Genomic DNA, 19,957 nt, shown 5'->3' on the forward strand with positions numbered 1-19,957 from the left:
TAGCGGTACGTAGAGCTCGTTACTAGCTACGCTACGCAGTGTCGCTGATTAGTGCGTTCGCGGGACCACTTGCTACGCCAATTGAATTGTCATCGACTCCTGAATATTCCAGGAGTTACGATCAGAACAACGTCCAAATTATATTGTATGCGACTAAGCGCCTACACTGATTAGTCGCTATCTGGCAGCAACACTGGCAGGCGGTGATGAAACGGGCCTTTAATACAACATTAACGCCAAGTACTTATGGTTGCTTTAGTTTTTTTAGGTTGTGGGAAAACACATTGCATTGTGATAAGCTTTCATAAAAAGTATTAGAAGAAGTTAAACACTCAACGTCGTATTTCGAGAGTGAACAGCACTACTTGCAAAATAATGAATTAAGCTCGAGCTGACTTGAATTGCTGAATTACATCTCTGCTACGGTTAAGCACACTGGATAAATTGTGTAGTGGCGATATAATCTCAACTATACGGTTATAATATTAAGGTTGATTATTAGTCTGCATGGCGTGTTTGAGTCGTGTTTATTGTGAAAATATGGTAAGTGGGTGCGATAGCGGCTGCGTCGCGTTACCGCTGCGGATCGTAAACTGCCCGCCCATTGTGCCTATGACTTGTACGGTCAGCGACTATATATTGTCTACTTACAGCGGCACACAGAAACATCAACGTTATATCAAAGACGGAGCGCTCAATTTCGACTGCGGTAGGTGTTTAGAACGTGAAACAGATTTTGATGTTCTAAAGTATAAGTAGGTGCGCAGCTAAGCGAAGTGTGGCGAGTGACCTGACGCGAAGAACTAGAGTTTCGAGATCACTTGTTAGTTGAGCGCCGGCGAGTGGCCGCGGTCTGACTGCGCTGCGAGGACCAGCCGCGAGCGAACCTTACAGTTTCAAGACAAGAATACTTCATCCCTGCGCTATATATATAATATATCCCTCTTTACATAGAAAATTCATTTCTCATGGACGGTAGTGATCAGTACAGACATTCGATTTTATTCACCCCTAATAAACCCCTTCAGTCAGCTAATCCAACGGTAAGATATTCATTGAATATAACAGACAGCAGTAAACAGGAACTGAACATAAAAAGTTCGTAAACACAAACAAGTCTCGCTGTCGGTGTGTCCGTCACCCCTGCGTTACGCTGTCATCAAGTTATTGACAGATGATGCTAATGTAAATTGATCCAAAGAGGAAACTCCCGAGTCTGTAAACCTTCGCATGCGAACAGTAAGTATGTGCTGTAACATGTTATGACGGCTCGTTGGGTTTTCTTTATTTCAGCGTCTTTGTATCACTAACTCAAAGACACACAGACTTACCACGAGCTCTCATGGCTCATACAACATACAAAGTAATGCTTGCAGGATTGAAGCCGCTACAAGTCACGCAGTAGATTAGCTGATGATTTAGTGTGATGATCATTACATGGCTATCAGTACAAAGCAGTGACTTCTATTATATCGAAAAAATATTTCTGAAGTAAGAACAAGTGCGGAGCGGGCAGGAGGCCAATAGTTTTCACGACAACATGATACCTAAAGAAATCCATTAATCACTATTGTGAACGGGCACGGATTAAACTGATTTCGGTAGTTCACTGAGTTGCTATGTCAAACAGTGGTCGTCGGTATCTGTACACGATTAACATTAGAATGGGCTTAGCCTAAGCACGCTTCTGCCTTACTAAACTAACTGAAACTTACAACTAAACGTCCTCATGTTACATGCATGTGGCTCGGAAATAATTTATTTCCGTAACATGATTGTGACTTTGTAGGAAAACAAAACATGTCATGCATTGCATTAAAATGTTTCAGTTTGTTAAAGGTTTTTGCGCGGATGATGAATGCGACGTGCGATCTCCACTTTGTAACGTCAGCACTCCAGCCAAGAGGTCTTCATCGCTAAGCTGAGAACTGCTTCGTCATCTGTTAATGCTCTGTAAAGAGCAAAAACAAAATTAAGTGAACTTTTCCTCGTTCTCAATCCGCTTTTGTGTCGTCGTTTGGCCGGTGCTCGCCCACTCGACACGTCTGAATACACACTTAAGGAACAGAAAGGAAAACAGCGAGCGCCTGTTGTATTGTTCCGCGGCCGAGGATGTCTGCCGGTCGCGCGACGTGTGCCGAGTGACCCGCGCACCTGTCGTGATCTGTTCTGATATTGTACGTACTTGTTCTGTGACAACACTGGGTCGGCTAGCTTCACAATAACATCTCTTACTTCTATGAATTCGGGCTGGGATTAGTAAGATTGTTTTACAATTGCTCAACACAATTATAATGAAAGTTGATCTTCCACAAATATTTACTTGATGCTTCCGTTGAATATCTTAGCCCTTCCGGGAAATATAAATGTAAATACATAAATATATAAATGTTGAGATCGCTGTTATATCCAAGCAAAGGTTCAGATCTATTACAAGAATAACTTCTTACAGAATTTTCAATGTGCCGAGTAGGAGTTACAATGCACAGACGCAGCCATATTCACATGTCAAGTGTAAGGTCACCCGCGCCGCTATCTAGCCGCGTATGCATATACATAGTAGAAAAGAAACACAATGTCGGGTCGTCGAGAGCTCGTGATTAATTAGAACAATGCGGGCCCCGTGGGCAGGGCCGAGGCAGGGCCGGGGCCGAGCCGGGGGCGCGCGGCCCGCGAACAAAGCCCGCTCCCGCCGGAACCAGCCGCTCTTCCCGCCGCCGCGCACACAAAAACCGCTCACTTTTATTCAGTAATTATCTAAAATAGGCAACAGCCCAAATGTAAGTTCTATTGTAGAAGTGTGAGTCCGCGCGCCGCCTGCTGCTGCCGTCGCCACCTTACGATCTGGACGCTTGACAAGCTGTCACTGCTTGACACTGGGCAGGGCGTATTTGTGTTGGAGGAGAGTGAGAGTGGAGAGCCTCACTTTTGTGAGAGATCAACGTAGTTTGATCAGTTATTTATTTGTCAATTATTAAAATAACATTTCTTATGTAGGTAGAAGAAACTAGTCACTGATAGCACAAGTTTAGACTGTGCGTTAATCGGTCAGTTAGTAATAGTAATACCGGAAATAATATTTTGTAGATTATATGTATGGGTATGAGCAACGGAATTTAATGAGAGTGTTAAGAGAAAATCATTGACAAAATTGTTTTAAAACATTTTATAGGACTATTATTTAACATAGTCTTGGTAATCCTAGATCGGATTAGACTAATTTAGATTGGTAAAAGAAGAGGCAGGGGATCAAGTTTTAGTGAATGTTATTTATAGAAGATTAAATAGTTAAAGACAAAATTATTTCAAACAATAGGATTATGTAACGAAGTTTGGGGCTGCGAGAGATTCGAGCTCGAACTTTAAAATAGTTAAAACATATAAAAATAAATGTGGATCTGAAATTGGGATGAGGAGAATTTTTATTTCCAGTGTCCGTCTTAGGTACAAAATAAAAAAAGATAGACCTTGTAGAGTTAGCAAGAGGGAATAGCAGTGGACTGGCCATGTGGACTGGCCATGTGGAGACCAAGAATCGGCAAACGCAGTATTAGATCCAGCCCGATGGACCGATGATCTAAAAAGGTGGCTGGCTTGGACTGGATGCAGAAGTCTTTTATTTATCAAGATTTATTAAGTACACGCAATAGTAATAAAACTTAAAATGCAAGATATAGGTTCACGGTTTAAATTGTTTCGAAGTTGTTTCTAATTAATGTAACATATATATCGTATATACTCTGGGGAAGTATTGCGGCACTGGGGATCAGCATAGCCAACAATGGGTTATTCAAATAAAGATCTAATCGTTTATTCCTAGTGGAATCATCAATAGGGAACAGAAAAGGAAAGAGAGTGTGTCCATAAAACATAATCGATGTAATAATTAACGCTCTTAACATCACCAACGCTAAATAAGTCAAAATAATTTATTGTGTCAGCGCAGCAACACAACACAGCTTTTGATTGATAAAACCGGTTTTGTGTGTTCATAAACACTAGAGTTTTAGACATAACAGTTGACGGAGTTTTCTTGACGGCAGATGTTTGAGTCATCGTCATCATCATCTCAGCCTATTGCCGTCCACTGCTGAACGTAGGCCTCCCCCACAGAGCGCCAACCATCCCAGATGTTTGAGTAATTGTATTTTATTGATTGATTGATTCATCCGTGAAAGCTGATAACAAATGAGCTGTTCGACTTCGTTTGTGATCTCTATAATTGAAATTTTAAGAATAATCACAGTATTATTAATGCGATACGGTTCGTATCATTAAACCCACTCGCACACAATACTTTTGTCACATGAAAACTGTTTATTGTCAAGAATTTTGATAATTTATTTGGATATTCCATACATACACTTATTACGTAGGTACTTGTTGTATATTTACGTTTTAGTATAATCTATATCAACAAACGACGATTAAGAATAACTTACGAGACAAAATCGATTACTCCAACTTGCTTTAATAGAGTAAACGTACTACATGCGAGGCGTAGACAAGGGGCTACGGCTCGCTACAGGGTGCTACGAGGAGCTACGACAGAAAGAAGCTACGCGGGGCTAATCGCTGCAACGTTACGATGCGATGCTACAAAAAAATAATATACAATGTATTTTAAATGTATGTATATCTTGAGTACAGAATTAGGCTACGAACGGCTGACGACTTTATTGTTGGACTGTTTAGATGAAATTAATTAATTGACAACAACATTGGAACTTTGACATAAGTGGAGCTATTAGTATACTGGCTTTATGAGACAATATAAGGTTGTTTTAGAATTATCGTTTGTTTCCTGATGACAATTATTCAATAAATTAGCGGCAGGGCTTTAAGATTTGCAAGCGCGGCACTAGTGTCGCCGTGTTCGGTCCCGGCTGGCTGCGTGCGGCGCGTCGCGTGTCGGCGGCGCGTTAGGGCAGGCTTCCGGCCGCAGTCGGCGCTGATTGATCGCCGCGATTAGACGCTCATTCACGTCTACTTTGCACCGCTGCCGCAGCCCGCACGACGCACGACGCAAGCCTTAAGTGAGCGCTAGATCCGAGCTAACATTTAAATTCGTAACAGGTTTTTAACCTATCTATTATATATCTATTATAAATCAAAAATATCTTGCTAAAATAAAATCCAATAAAATGATTAATTAAAATGGTTGTTCGTGAACGATCCGTACCGAACAATAACAAAAGCAGTGCGCGTCACGGCGAGCAGCGAACAGCGCGCGCCCGCCGATAAGTATCTTCCAAATCACAATGTAATTGTTATTGGATATTAATACGAGGACGTTAATGTGTAATGCTTTTTGTGAGTTTTATTTGTACAAGAGAATAAAAGCCTTTATTTATTATTGATGAGAGCTTTAATGTGTCATGTTATATTTTTATTGTTTCTGTCGATAGCATTGTGAGTGCCTACAATTTATTTGAAGTTTATTAAGTGTTCACTTGATTTTAAGCATATTAATAGGCAAACGATATTGGCAGGCCATGTGCTATATCTTACTTTTAAGTCAGTCCATGTATATGAATGTTCCCACTCTACCATGTCATCTCCATAAAACTAAGCGAAACCATGAACACACATGCAATAGTAACTCGACGACAGGGTCGTTCAAACAAGCAGAGCACAAGTAAACCGCTGCGGGGAACAATGTCCGAAGTTAAGTGAACTAATATCAATCGCTGGCGGTCGACTGCGACCATGTGGCCGTGAGGTCGTGTGGCTGTGCAGCTGTGCAGCTGTGTAATGAGTAAGTGCGGCTACAATAAGTGGAGACTGACAACTGCTGTCGTGGTCTCAAATTTCGTAAAAGAGTCACCACTGATATAGTCATACAAATTTAAAAAATGAGAACCCTGGCTAAATCTACAAAAATAACCTAAATTTTTCCGAACGTATTCGTTTTTTTGCGATTAACATTTTATAATAATGAACTGCTTGTTAAAACTGATTATTCCCCTGAACACAGAGCATCCATTTGTGTAGTCATTGCACGTTATCGCATAACGCTATTGTGTCAGTAATTACCAAATTCTAATTACAATTTTACTCATCAGCAATTAGGGTGAAACGTTAATAGCAGGCGATTCCACAGCCTGAACATGTGCAATTGCACATCGGCGGTGCGGCTTCAATAGCTGGTGACGTCATAACAGTGTCGTTAGCATACGGGATGTCCGAAACCTGCGCGGCGCGGCTCGGCACGGGGCCGGCGCGGACACACACAATCATCACTAATTGCTGTTGATTTGGATGCTTTCAATAATTGCTAATGGTTTCACAGCGACGCACAGATTTGTAATAATTCAATGAAACGGTTTTTCGAGTTACTTCAAAGGCACGGAGCGGCGCCGTCTTGCGACAGATTCCATGCATTTTAAACTGGGGATTGTTTGCAATGCTAATTGGAAATGTTATACATTTCGAACTAATTATGGTTCGCTTATTTAGATTAACGAGTTATTTGCTAATAGCAGAATGTTGACTTTTATTAGAATTGTATTAAGTGAGTTCTATGTGATTATACTACGAGCTTTTTATGTATCTTCCTTTAAGTTACATTTTCATTACTCTTCAAAGTATTACGTATAGATATTGCTTATTGTAACAAGAATATTGTAATGATAAAAATAAAGTAAACTGATATGTGACGTATAAATGTGTTGTGTGCGTGCGTGTGCGAAACTACTGAATAATAGAGCGCCAGTGGCAGCACTGAGACGCCGGGTTTATCGAGGCCGGCCATCGAGACGGGAATGTCAAACCAATAATATTCTTATACAGATCCTAAATATTCGGTTTTGTTAGTAGGTCTTGCTGGAAACACTACATTTTGTTTCATGAATGGTATTTGTATTACGTACGATACATGAAGGATGAAAACAAATTTTCATCGTCTGGTTGAACTGTCATTTTTAAGACTTTTGCAGTCGAGACCACGTACTCTTCTATAATGAAACATAATCTAAGATTCATCGGTAGCCCGGCTTTGACGAGACCGTCTTGTGCATGGCGACATACACTACCATCATCTCAATCAGGGCGGAGGAATATATTACTAGGACTGGCTTTAAAGGATACAATCCGTGTAAAATTATATACTCACATAGCATGATACGTTGGTGTAAATCTTATCTCAAATACATTATTGATAGGAAACTTAAACATAGGCTTAACTTGTGTGATAATTTTCGTTGCTTATGACATAATATTTGCGTAGGAACGTCTACAACAAGCTTTTCTAATAATATTGGTTGTTGTTGAGATCGCCCGCGATATATGTACGTCACCCGTTCTATAAACTATTCAGCGATTAAACTTATGTTGATACACTAATAGTTAAGTATATTTATTTATAAAAGATTTTAATGCAATAAATACATTTGCAGCATTCGATTTACTTCTTCGTGATAATATATACTGCTGCTCATATAAAAATATAAAATTTCACAATGGTAGGTTTGTGTAGTAAAAGATATATATTATTTTCACAATATTGTTAAAATAACGCTATTCAAACACAAAAATGACAGTGTTTTTAGAGATCTCTAACGCTAGAGGTTCCCGTAAACAACAAACAAAATGCTCAAATGTTAAAATTGTGGGAGTACCTCTCTATTATACTATAAATTCGACCCTGGGCAGGGGGGTGGGCAGGAGGGGGGGCGGCGAGTGGCGGAAACTCACGTAATAATACAAATTAATACGTTGGAAGCTCGCCTTGTGACGACGAAGGCATATTCGATTATTTTTAGAATTACATTTGTTGTTCTCCGAGTTCACGTTATGTGTGTGCTCATCGGTTTACCTTAGCAATTGGAGGTATTTGTATTCACGATATATTTGTGAAAAACATTAAAATCTATTTTGTATTATCTAAGAGATTATAACCGATATAGTGTGCCTCTAGGGCGCCAAGCAGTTAATATTTTACTGAATTGACACAATCGCAGTCACACACACAACACGTAGGCCGCTACCGTGACGTCACAAACTGATCGTGTCAAATATCACCGAGTTATACTCGTGTGTGTTATAAACACCACAACACGCATGCCACTCACTTGACTATGTAAGTAATTATAACTATGATAATGATGAACACTGATCATTTGCTACAACCGTGGTGTTCATATGAAACTGAGCTACACGCGATAGTTGTACGCGATGCATGTTACAGAGATCGGGAAATTCTTTTCACAATGCAATGTATCTCTTATCTCTTCATCACCTAATGCTTGACTAGTATACAAAGCAGCAGTAATCTAATTTTTCGGTTCAAAATTGATAAAGCCTGTGTAAGCTACAGCAATTATTTCCTAATTGAAGGGATATAAGTAATTTACATTGGGTTCGTAGAGAATGGTATTTCTCGAGTTAGGTCTAGTTGGAGTGCCTCGGTTAGTGCGGCAGTAAATTCGGAGACGCCGAGGAGCTTGTAGTGCAGTGCTTACATTACACTCTGGAGATATCTGCCCCACATCGGGGCCACTATTTAGGCACATGACACTAGACAGCGCGCGGCGCGGCAGGTGCGCGCGGTGACGTAACGCCCTCGTAAATAACCGGCGACAGTGTTAATGCGCTCCCGGCGAAACTACTCAGTTTGATTTGTTAATAGTAGTACGTTAGCGCACTGAGTGACTCGCTCCATTGTTTCCGAAGCTCATTATTTCAGTTTGTTTGCCGCGCTCTGAGATATACTGATCGTTTACTCACTACACTCGTAAAGTGCTTCTCTTATTACTACCATTTGCGTCTCTCCTTGTAATTAGCGCAGTTTTTCAGTGAGAGCTCCAAATTGTTAAAATTTACTTTTGCAAGTTAATTATGTCGTTAAAGTAAACGTTTCGGAACTCCGACCTGGCTGCAGACGGGCTTCACAAAAACTCCGCACAAAACTTCAGAGCGATGCAGTTCCGACTTGGTATTTGTCTACCGCAGCGCTCTAGGTACGCCAGCAAATTGTAACTTTTCATTTTATTCCCATTAAAACTTGTTTATGAATCGTATGACAAGTTGACGAATAAAGAGCAAGTTCTCAACGAGTGCGCGGTAACTGTTCACAGTTCCGAATTGATGTCCCGACGAACATTTAAATATTCATTAAAACTAGTGTCGTGTTCGGCGGCGCGCTCGAGTGTTTGTCGCGGGCGGCGAACTCGGCGAACATGCACGAGCGATGCCGAGCAGAGCCGAGCGGCGCCGAGCGGCGGCGGGCGCAGCCGAGCGCGCTCGAGAGCCCGCGAACACCCTCGTCGAGTGTTTACACTACTCCACTTAACGAAACATCCATTAGCTGCTGTAACAAGTTACGCAAACTCGATCCAGCCTCGATAACTATTCGTTTGTGTTTACAATACACTGCCGCATTTACATACGGATTTGTATCAGTGTTATATCAGCTCACATACTTAAAGCCTACTCGACGCTGTTTATGAAATCAGGACTTGTATGACGTAACGTATAATATCAAAAAATAATTTTCTCAATATACGTATTGTAACGGTCAGCTAGAGACACAAAGGAGAGAGATTACTGGTGAATTGCGCCATTTCTTTTGATAACGTACCATAAATGTGGTAATACGCGGCCTTTAGGGCGGAGCGCACGGCCCGCGCCGGCCTACATATTGTATTATTCGCCGACTAATATACGTACTTGTGGGACGTTCTTATTAAGCTCCGTCCGAGCACACAACACAAATATCAAATACGCAGCCGCTCGTGAGCTCTGCTGCTGTCGCACACGACCTTATGTAATACTTTGTATTGAGTGAGGTATGCAAGTAAAAATAAAGAGATGTGACTGACCTTTGATGAGATGCGCGGCGAGCACGAGCGCGGCGGTGAAGACGTGCAGGCGCCACGCGCACGCGCACATCCTGCGCGCCACCACGCACTCTGCGCACAACACACACACGTTACAAGCGGTACACAACAGACACCGGAACACAGTATACAAACATAGTGTTTGCTTATATTCAATGAGCTTGTTAATTGGAGGAATTATTAAACTTTTAAACTTATTCAAGGTTACAAAGGCATCGCACATTAAGTATCTCACGCATGACATATTTCCTCTTAAATTAATTTAGAATAGTCGAAAATTCTTTTTGTTTACATTTTTTAAGATGAGTCTTATTATCTTTAGAGTGTTCTACACTGAAATTGTAATGACTCAACACTGTTGTTAGAAGACCCCGCTGTATGTCACTAGGATGCATTATATACCTAGGCATCCGTAACTACATATAACAAGAAATTATAAAAAATATTATATTAAAAAAATTAACTACAGATTAAGCAACGGTTGGAAAGGCCATGTATAATTTGCTTGGTGACCATGTTGTTGTACATTTGTATTTCTTTCGTCCATTGCAAGGAACAAATTTAAAAATCGAGATGGCTGAAGCAATCCATCTTTGTTTTTGTCGAACTAGTCAGTAGCATTTCAAGCTCCATCAGCTAACGTATTGTGACGTCATCGTTGTCGCGGCGAGGATACTGTCACCGCCGCGATGTCACTGTGAGCACGGCACCTACCGGGCTGAGTGAAGGGATCGAAACGACAATACTGTCGTCTGACATGTGCCCTAGACCAGTACTCTAGCGGTCAACGTAACACAACTATTGGGAGACAAGAAGGAAATATAAATAATCTCTTCCGAAACATTGTCGTGAAATGCATTACATTACTGTCGGTAATGTTGAATTGAACTTAAACCAAAACCGAAAAGTAGCCAAAATTAAATATGTGCACTCAGTAGCTCGGACCTCGACAAAAAGTGAAAATCGCTTAAATTAAATTAGTTGGAGCGCGCGAACATCCCGGACAGGCGAGTCGGGCCGAGCACTTGTGCGGCGCGATGCTGACGTAAGCTTATATTGCTGGCTCTGCGGAAACAACAGCCAACATAAAAAGTTTCGATGGAGTTGCTCGCCAGTTTAGACACCAATGAAACATTTATACGAATAGTTGGCAGAAATCTTTTCTATTTTAATAAACAGTGAGAGTTACATTACCGGCTGCACAGGCGCAGCGCTAAAGGGACTTTTTTCGCAGCGCGCAGTCAGCATACAAGTGGCTTTCAAACACTCGACACGCCAAGCTATCATAAAAATGCCGCCAGACATAACGTTTAATAATTGTTATTTTTGCCAATACAATGAAACTCGTACCTGTTAATGGGTAATTATAGAATTGTTGTAATCTTACTAAAGTTTCGTATTGTATTCTCACTAATTGTGTTAACATTGTATTGAAAACTTATTGTAATATTTCTATGTAAGATTTTCCGTCACAGTATTATTATTTACATTATACTTTATAACAATAATGGGCCGGTTGACTTTCGCTGGCTAATTAATATGATTTGTATTTTAAAAACTGTGAAACAGATCGTGAATAGTTTATTCTTAATTAACACACGAAAATCTAAAATTGAGTATGAGATTCAGAAAATTTATAATCGGTATGTCGATGTGTTTCCTACCCAATCAATACATTACTGAAAGGTATTAATTACAGGACTCTCATTCATAATATGTCTGTAATTCATTGAAAGGCTGTAAAATGAATGTGATGATAATTATAATGTGCGGCGAGTATGTGTTAACGTCACAACAAGTCGTGTTGACTTGAGTCCATATGTGTTTATGACTGTTCTAGTAATTATGACACCTTTATGATTGTCAACTGTTTAGTACCGGGTGTGTTCATGTTTATACTGTAATATGAATGTACATACATTGCCATCGCTATCTTCAATAGAATGCAAAAAAAAAATGTAATTTCTTTTTTTATTACGTGTATTTCGTATTCTTTGAAGTAATCAAGTAAATCAAATTGTTTATAAATTCAAGCGGACTCCAACTAATTAAGTAGTTTAGCAGTTTCAAGGACGAACGTAAATGAGCTAATACGTTTCCGGTAGATAATCATTAATGTAGGCGGAGCCTTTGATTGCGTGATCAGCGTAGTTCTAAAATATGCTTCAAATGTTACACTCAATAAATAGGAAGTAAAGATTAATTTGTTTTATTTTAAATCTAGTAAAAACCCCTCATTAGTATCTACTCACACTTGTCGTCATGATTTTATTGTTCCGCGCCGGGAGTCAGGACTACCTTATATCGTACTGTGAATTCAACATAAAGTACTTGGACGTCGTTCCCAGAATGTAATACTCAGACAGTCAATAAACCAAGAGAATGGGATCGCGACATACAGGGGCGGCGGCGGCTAGATAAGCAGTAATACCTTACAACAATAGTCTGGGCCCAGATAAACTGGAGAATGCAAATATTGTCTCGTGTAATCTGAGTGGGTACCCCCTCCCCTAGTTACCTAGCCCCCCCCCCCCCGCGCTAGTCTCCACACGGCCCGGTATCTAACGCGCGCGATATGCGCCGTATCGCGGTATCTGCGAGGTATCGGCCGCCCGCGGTGCCTTCGCGAATATTTTACCACCCGCTGTTGCCACACAATGAGCGACTCAGAAAAGCTAACCTGTGCAATGTTTCTGATCCCAGCTGTAGAGGTAACCAGGTACAGGTGAGATATAATGATCCAGTGTACTTTAAAGATTTAGAAAGGTATTGTCCATTAGGTACCGTGATTTTTTAACAATATTTGTAAATACTGGAAAAAGGCAGAATTATCTTTCATAATTGAAAATCTGTTCGTGGATGTGAAGCTTTTGCATATTGTTTGCGTTGTGGTTGAATATTTCGCATATCGTCGGTTCGTGGTAGTGCACGCGCCCCATGTTTGTGAACCGTTCGGGATAACGATGCCGACGTGAAAATACACCCGAATTTCTTTTAAAAATAAAGGCTTTTTGATATATACCCGTGGACAGCGACTGTGGCTCGTGAACTAACAGGCTACGTACTGGCTGTAGAGAATACATGCATTACTGGCGCAACGTACACAAAAAGCAGTACGAAGCCAGAATAAGCAAGCAACAAAGTAGAACAATGTTTGAGAGGCGCGACCCGCCGCCGCCGCTGATGAATGTAGGTTCACACGGCGCGCGAGAGACCACCTATGTAGAGGTGAGTCGTGTTAATATTAACCCAGAATATTACGCTCTAGTACTGAAGATATCAACGCGGCCTTTGGTATATGAGAAAGCATAACAGGAGTAAGTGAACAGTGTAACGATCTCCATAGATAACAGTTACACGCGGCTAGAGCTGCAGACGTGACGCAGTACACGAGTAGGGAATTATATTGATGGCCGCCGTAACTCATGCTTTGCAGTTAGGGTTTGTATTACAAGGGGTTTGACCACCGGACCAATATCTATTGCGGAATTAATTGTGCGGTTCGTAATGTGGCACGGGCAAAAAACTAATGCATAGCACTTTTGTGAGCAACGTGACATAGTTTGAAGGGCCATTAAGGCCGTAAAGGCCGGCCTTAGCGGAGGTGTCCCGCACGTCGCACGTGCAGCGCTCGTAAAGCACGACGCAGGGCCTCCGACTCCTCCAGCCTATAGTTACCTACTTACAGATGAAGTTGTCTGACGACCGCGCCATGTGACTACATCCCTAATTACTACTTCGTCATTCTGATTTTATGACCAAACGTGACATCTGTTTTGTAGCTAGAACAATATCTAAGTAATAGACTCGTAGGAGTCTTAGGTTATTTGTACGTTCTAGACTAGTTACAAATGCGAGATAATTTTATTTGCTTATCAAAGAAACAAACACGTCCTTTGGCGGACTGATTGTTTAAGGTATGCCCCATCAGGCAATTATGTGATGGTAGAGAGAACAATAGATAGGTGGAAATCTTAACAAAGACGTATCCAAAAATATACATATAAACACCGAAAAATTGTTGTGAGGTGCGTAGGCCGATAGTGCCCAGACTGGCGCTAATCTGCACCGGATCAGAAGGACTTTTCTCTCGACACGTGGACGGTGATCCCCGAGAGAAGGTACATTCAACTAATCTCGCTGCAAAACTATTGTACATTTTTGTGTTTGTTAACTATAAAAAAATATGATTATCGAAAACAAGCGCGTTATTGTGGGGCAGAGACGATTAAGTTTAGTTTAAACACATCTTATTAGTAATGAGTATGCAATAACAAAATTAAAATTTTATTAAAATGCACGAGTTGGCATTATCCGATTGAGGGAGTTCTCTTTTTTGAATGAAAATTAAGGCTAAGCTCTCCAGAAAATAAGCTGGAATTTTGTATTAAGAAAACCTTGTTAGTGAAATAGCTGAGGTAATCTGCGTTGCCATGGCGACGGATACCGAGAATATCATTACTGTGCTGCTTCCTAACAATTTACGGACGTTCTAGCTCAGCAGACGTCTCGGATGAAAACAGAACTTGATATGAGTTAAATGCAAATGGTTTTTTTTATGTCGAGCTGCACCCACGATTAACAAAAATATGCAAAATGTTTTATAATTATTTATTCGAGTGCACTTCATTACACTTTCACCAACATTTCCAAAATATAGCTAACGCAAATACGAGAGCGAGGATTTTGATGTGAAACATCTATATAACCTGTACTTCTGAATGAAAAATAAAATGAATGATAAACTTGTTGAAATCTTATGTTTCATATAAGTAAAATAAATAATAGTTTTTAGAAATACCTGGAAAATCCACCCCTCTTCCCTGATATTAATTAATTCACACAAGGCGGTATGTGATTTGAACTCAGGAATTCTGGTTCAGTGGAATTAATAATAATATTGACATAATGCTATTATATCAAGCTATAATATTGCTACATGATTGCTATAATATTCGAAAATTTTTGATGTTTCACATGTATTTCCGAAACTCAAAAATAAAACAAAAAGATTACAGAGCTTTAGGGTGTCCGTTTATTGTAATACATGCGATTAATGTTTATCGACGTATATGTAGTAGACATTACATGCATGTGCAGTGCACGGCGCACGCGGCGTGTCGCGGCGTGTCGCGGCGGGTCGCGGCGGGTCGCGGCGCAATCAGGTGGTTAACGCGCAGTTACGCGCTAATGGCGGCCGCCGGAGCCTCATAAATATCGTCCACCTCTCTGGATTACGGCCACATTAACATATTGTCAATATCCCGCACACTCATTATGAACACATGATAATCTAATTGGTACAGCGCGTTCATTTTTATGTGCGAATCCTGCGTGAATATATTGTTAATGGGGATTCCACGGATATTGATTTGAAATTAAAAATAACACTTTTTTCACATATCTTCAGAAAATAAGAAGATGATGAAACTTATATGTAACAAAGTTAAAAAACGCTGTTGAAGAATATGCAAAATATTAAACAATATTATATGATTGTTTAATTATTGTTTTGAGCAAAAACTGAACCAAGACAATGTTTATGCACACAGACCTTTGTGTGTTACATAACGAACTTACTAATAGTAACTTATTTCAAGTCACGCACTGTGTTTTTCAAACACAGAAGTTAATTTTATTAGAAACGCGCACGATGCCACACGCGCGCGTTGCATGTTCGAATGTTCAAAATTAAATAACATTACGCTTTGCTTATTATTCTGCTTTTAATATTGTCTAAGACGTAGACGAAGTGGTCATATATAAATCTACAGTTAATTGAAACTCGTAGCTTTACTTTTTACTAAGATTAACGACATGTGTTACGAAAGAGGTCGCTTAAATCCATCGCTTTACATAACAAGACATTTATCTTCTAAATATACGAACATGTTTATTAATGGTGGGCCTTCTGTGATCCCTGCCCTGCGGCGGGCTGCGTATTGTCGCGAGTGGCCGCCTTGGTCTAGCCGCCATAACTTGCTCTTCGGGAGAACAAAGCAAATTGTATCGCTAACTCAGTTTTTCTGATCCGCATTCTAATAACGACAAAATTATGATGTTTTACAAAAGTTGCTGAAAAAGGGCGTGGAGAGCGATTTTTTTTTAAATTTTGTCTTGGTTTAGGGTTACATACTTGTAATTATTATGCGTGGTATTTTTCTAAATAAAAAATTAAAAAGTAGACGATTAAATGTTGTGATACGCGAGTTAAACCACGTCGCGGAGATGATGTGCAGACATCATGAGCACGAGCCGTCAAGTCGCGTCGTAAATCACAATGGGACGCGAGCGCAACACGTGCGTTACAAAAAAAAACCTTTTTAACCTTGGTTTTATTTCACATACCAACAATATTGATTTACATTTCGTGGGGTATCAGTTGTTGAAAACTTACAACGAGCTTGCTACTTATCCTCTAACGTCAAGAAATCGTAAAGAAAATCGGAAACCCAACTACAATACAAAAACGTTGAAGTTTGGAGAGCTCACATCATTCAGGCTTCTGGATCAAGAAGCAAGTCTTGGGAAGAAATTAACGATTCCCGACAATACCGTGGCGCGGGGAAATTTAATATTTATCTTGTGTGTGCCGTATATTGATTCAAGCTGAGTAATGGTGTGTCTAGTGCTTAGAGTAGGTGACTGACTGAGCTGAGACTACTCAAACATTGTGTTATTATAGCAATCTGCGTTCGTTAAAAGAAATATAGTGTTTTGTCATTTACGGAGCGCGCTCATTCGGCCAGGGCTGTCACTAACGGAGGTGGTATAAAACCTATTTAGATATCTACCCCAGCAGTTTGCAGTTTTTAGTCAAAATCTAAGCAAAAAACTATTTCAAAGAGTTTTTTTTTCAAAAGCTATGAATTTTAAAGTTCTCTCGCATAAATATACAAGACGTAGCTATCTGCTAATAAATTTCGAAACATTTTAGCATTTTGATTAAATTTTTAGGAGAAAATTGCATTTTACTAATTGTATGCATTTCGTCGTCTTTGACCGCCCCTCCCCCCTCCATACCCTTCCCGCACCCCTCCCTCCTCCGCCGGTGTAACGCCATATTAATCTGGCACGTGATGCACGACACACAGCTGCAGATGTAAAAACTCCTTGCTACGGACTCGACTCTCATTCATTATAATGTTTATGAACTTCTTCATCTTAGTGTATCCAAACACGGGGCACTTGAAACTTTACTGTGTCGGGGTTACGACTTCAGGTGTCCTTAAATTATAACTTCTTATAAATTAACGTTAACACTGATTCATAGTATCAAATAGAGTCAGCTTTATTGAACATTTTCTCATCTTTATATGGACAAGATTACATTTGCGTATGCATATTATTCAGGAAGACTGGAAACCATGATCTTAGAACGATTAAACGATTCTACAATGAATGGGTTAAGAAAAAAGTAATTATGGTATACATTTTGCAGTTGTATCTAATGCTGTAAGCAGCACTCACCGTCATTTGTTACCGAACAACATTGTTACCTCGTTACAGGCAACTACATTGACATTATTGCTGCATTGACTAATTGTTCAGCACTAATAGAACCAGCACCGAATCAAGAGCAAAACGTGATGTATCGTTTTGTGAGTTACGGTTAATACAATGTATTAGTGCAATGAAATGTTTTGTATAGTAAGGTATTGTTACCCGTGATTTATTTTGAAATAAATGTCTGTAGGTGCCTTTCTGGAATCCAAAATTGATATGTTGTAGGAAAACCGTAACAAATTAGTATTGAACATTCTCCTGCAACCGTAACCGTATATAAATGTTGTCCTCTCTTCAGAAGTCATGAAGCATTTATGAGTAAAATTCAAAATGCAGTAAGACTAGTGTCGCCTTGACCGGCGGCGGCGGCGCGCTGGAGCGCCCTCGTGCAGCACGAGTGGCTGCTCGCGTCGCGCCGCCTCAGCGCGATGACGTCACCGCGCACCCTAGACCCTCGCCCCTCCCGCACCCCGCATGTCAACCCCCGCCCCCGGGCCTCTCGATACCGATTAACTGATATCACAAGTTTTTGTCACAGCAGCGCTTTTTATTTCTGTCATATTTGAAGAATGATGTTGTGTCAACTATCAAGAAGTTTATACTTAGACACTTAGTTGATTTCGATAAGGAATAATGATATTTCGTTCATGATTTTCGAATTTATAAAGGTTTTATTATTTTATTATTTTTTTCCCTGTGTATAGACACACAACTTTTAAAGCTATACTCTCATAAAACATTTAGAAACTTTTTAAGCTCAATTTTGTAATTAAGGTTAAAATCATGATAAACAACAAAACAGAATACTGTGTAGATTACGCAAATTGTTTGAAAACCCTTGTCCTGTACAATTACAGAGCTCATTCGTTCCGAAACCACTTTCCCAGATAACTTAATGTAAATTCGTACAAAACAAGTTAGAACTAAGCAGATAACAAATGTAAATCCCTGACGGCAACATAATACAATTTGTTTGAACATATAAAGCTATCAGCCAAATAAACAGACATCACTTATTAAAGCAAAACACTTGGTCACGGAGTAAACTCAATAACTGTCACTCGAAGGGCGACCGGCGCCACTATACAGCGAGGTCAACAAAAGGTCCACTAAACTAAAACGGGAAAACGAAATTCAATTGTTCTTGTTTTAGGACATGTACTTACACTGGAATCGACGTCAAGAATACGCAATTTTATCCGTCCTATTTTCATCACTTTAGCTAAACATTAGGACTCGTTAGCCACGTATATACCAGCCTATCATTGCAGCTTTTTACCATAAAAAATAAAATCAAACCGATAAAGTTAAACGTATTAAAAACATAATTGCACTTTTCTGCCCTTCAAGAGGAAGCAAACTTAGTAACTTACATAAGCTTCGTCACGTTGAGTTGTATTTCTGTACGTCGCTGCGAGGTGGTGGGTCCCGCCTACGCTGGTGGACATTAACTCCGGGCGAGGATACGAGAGCCCACATTAACTATGTACAGCAAACAGGTGTGAACAGCGAACAGCTTTGTGCTGCGAGCGGCGCACCGGTAAGCACACGGTACACGTCACCGCGCGGTATCGACACTGTACAGGACATGCATTTAGATAGCACTTTAGTAAGAGCTTGCCTATGACAAGGTAGCCGGTTACGAGCAACTATTTTGATGTTGCCTTCTTCAAGAAACCACTTTTAATAAAAAAAAAAGAATTTCCTTCGAAGTTTATTCCCTGTTTCGTAGAGCTTTCATTTCATAGAGATAGAATTCGTCAGCCCTAAAATATGTGTCCTAAGCAAGGATCGGACCCGCATCACTGCTGGCTCGAGCTCCTATCACTAGGTCTTGAAATTAGTGTTCCCACCTAAACGTGAATACGTAACCTTGCCCCAGTAAACGAGGAGATCGATGTTAATTCCTAATCAATATCAACTTTTGTTCTATCGCAGTACCAGTCCTTGTTACATATAAATCATTTGTTGACAAGAAAACTTACGTCATGCATTACAATAGGCAGTCGCGTGTCATCGCCACGCACGTAATTATATGATAAGTCATTTGTATAATAAATCAGTATTGTGACTGAAGTTGATTAGTACCAACATTACCGGAATAACTACAGTAGCAATACAGCCACAGTAATGCCAACATCAGGCTAACAATGATTGTTTTGTACGTCATGACGTCACAGTCACGCAACTGTTTCTAATCCAAACAAGTATTGAAGTTCATTACAATGTCACGGGTTATGTGAATGTGAGTCTAGCACAGTTACTGTGAAGGGTATGTGAAATAGCAGTAATATTACTGTATATAATATTATAAACGCGAAAATATGTGAGTGGGTTTGTGTGTATGTTGCACAAACGGCTAGACCTATTCCGAGTGGGCGAAGCCGCGAGTGACATCTCATAGTGAAATAAAAAAAATATTCATCTTATTTGGAAAGGTTTGCATTTATTTATAAAGGCCCCTTAAAGAATGATGAAGCAAAAGGCTAAAATTTCAATTTTGATTGACCTTGATTACTATTGGTAGGAGATCAGTACGAAAAGTTCTACGGCCTCCTGCCCCGCAGAGACTATAGCCGCGGAACACCGAGCGCTCCCGCGATGACACTTGT

General features: G+C 40.1%; 1 protein-coding gene across 1 annotated transcript in view; it reads right to left on the minus strand.

The window, feature by feature from the left end:
• LOC113493757 (lachesin-like) overlaps positions 1 to 19,957 on the minus strand; it is a 58,015-nt gene that overhangs the window by 16,222 nt on the left and 21,836 nt on the right. The window contains exon 2 of the mRNA XM_026871762.1: positions 9,822 to 9,911. Coding sequence (XP_026727563.1) covers positions 9,822 to 9,911 — 90 coding nt within the window. The remainder of the gene's footprint in view (positions 1 to 9,821; positions 9,912 to 19,957) is intronic.

This window comes from Trichoplusia ni, chromosome 5 (assembly GCF_003590095.1).
Source record: "Trichoplusia ni isolate ovarian cell line Hi5 chromosome 5, tn1, whole genome shotgun sequence".
Classification (NCBI taxonomy): Eukaryota; Metazoa; Arthropoda; class Insecta; order Lepidoptera; family Noctuidae; genus Trichoplusia; species Trichoplusia ni.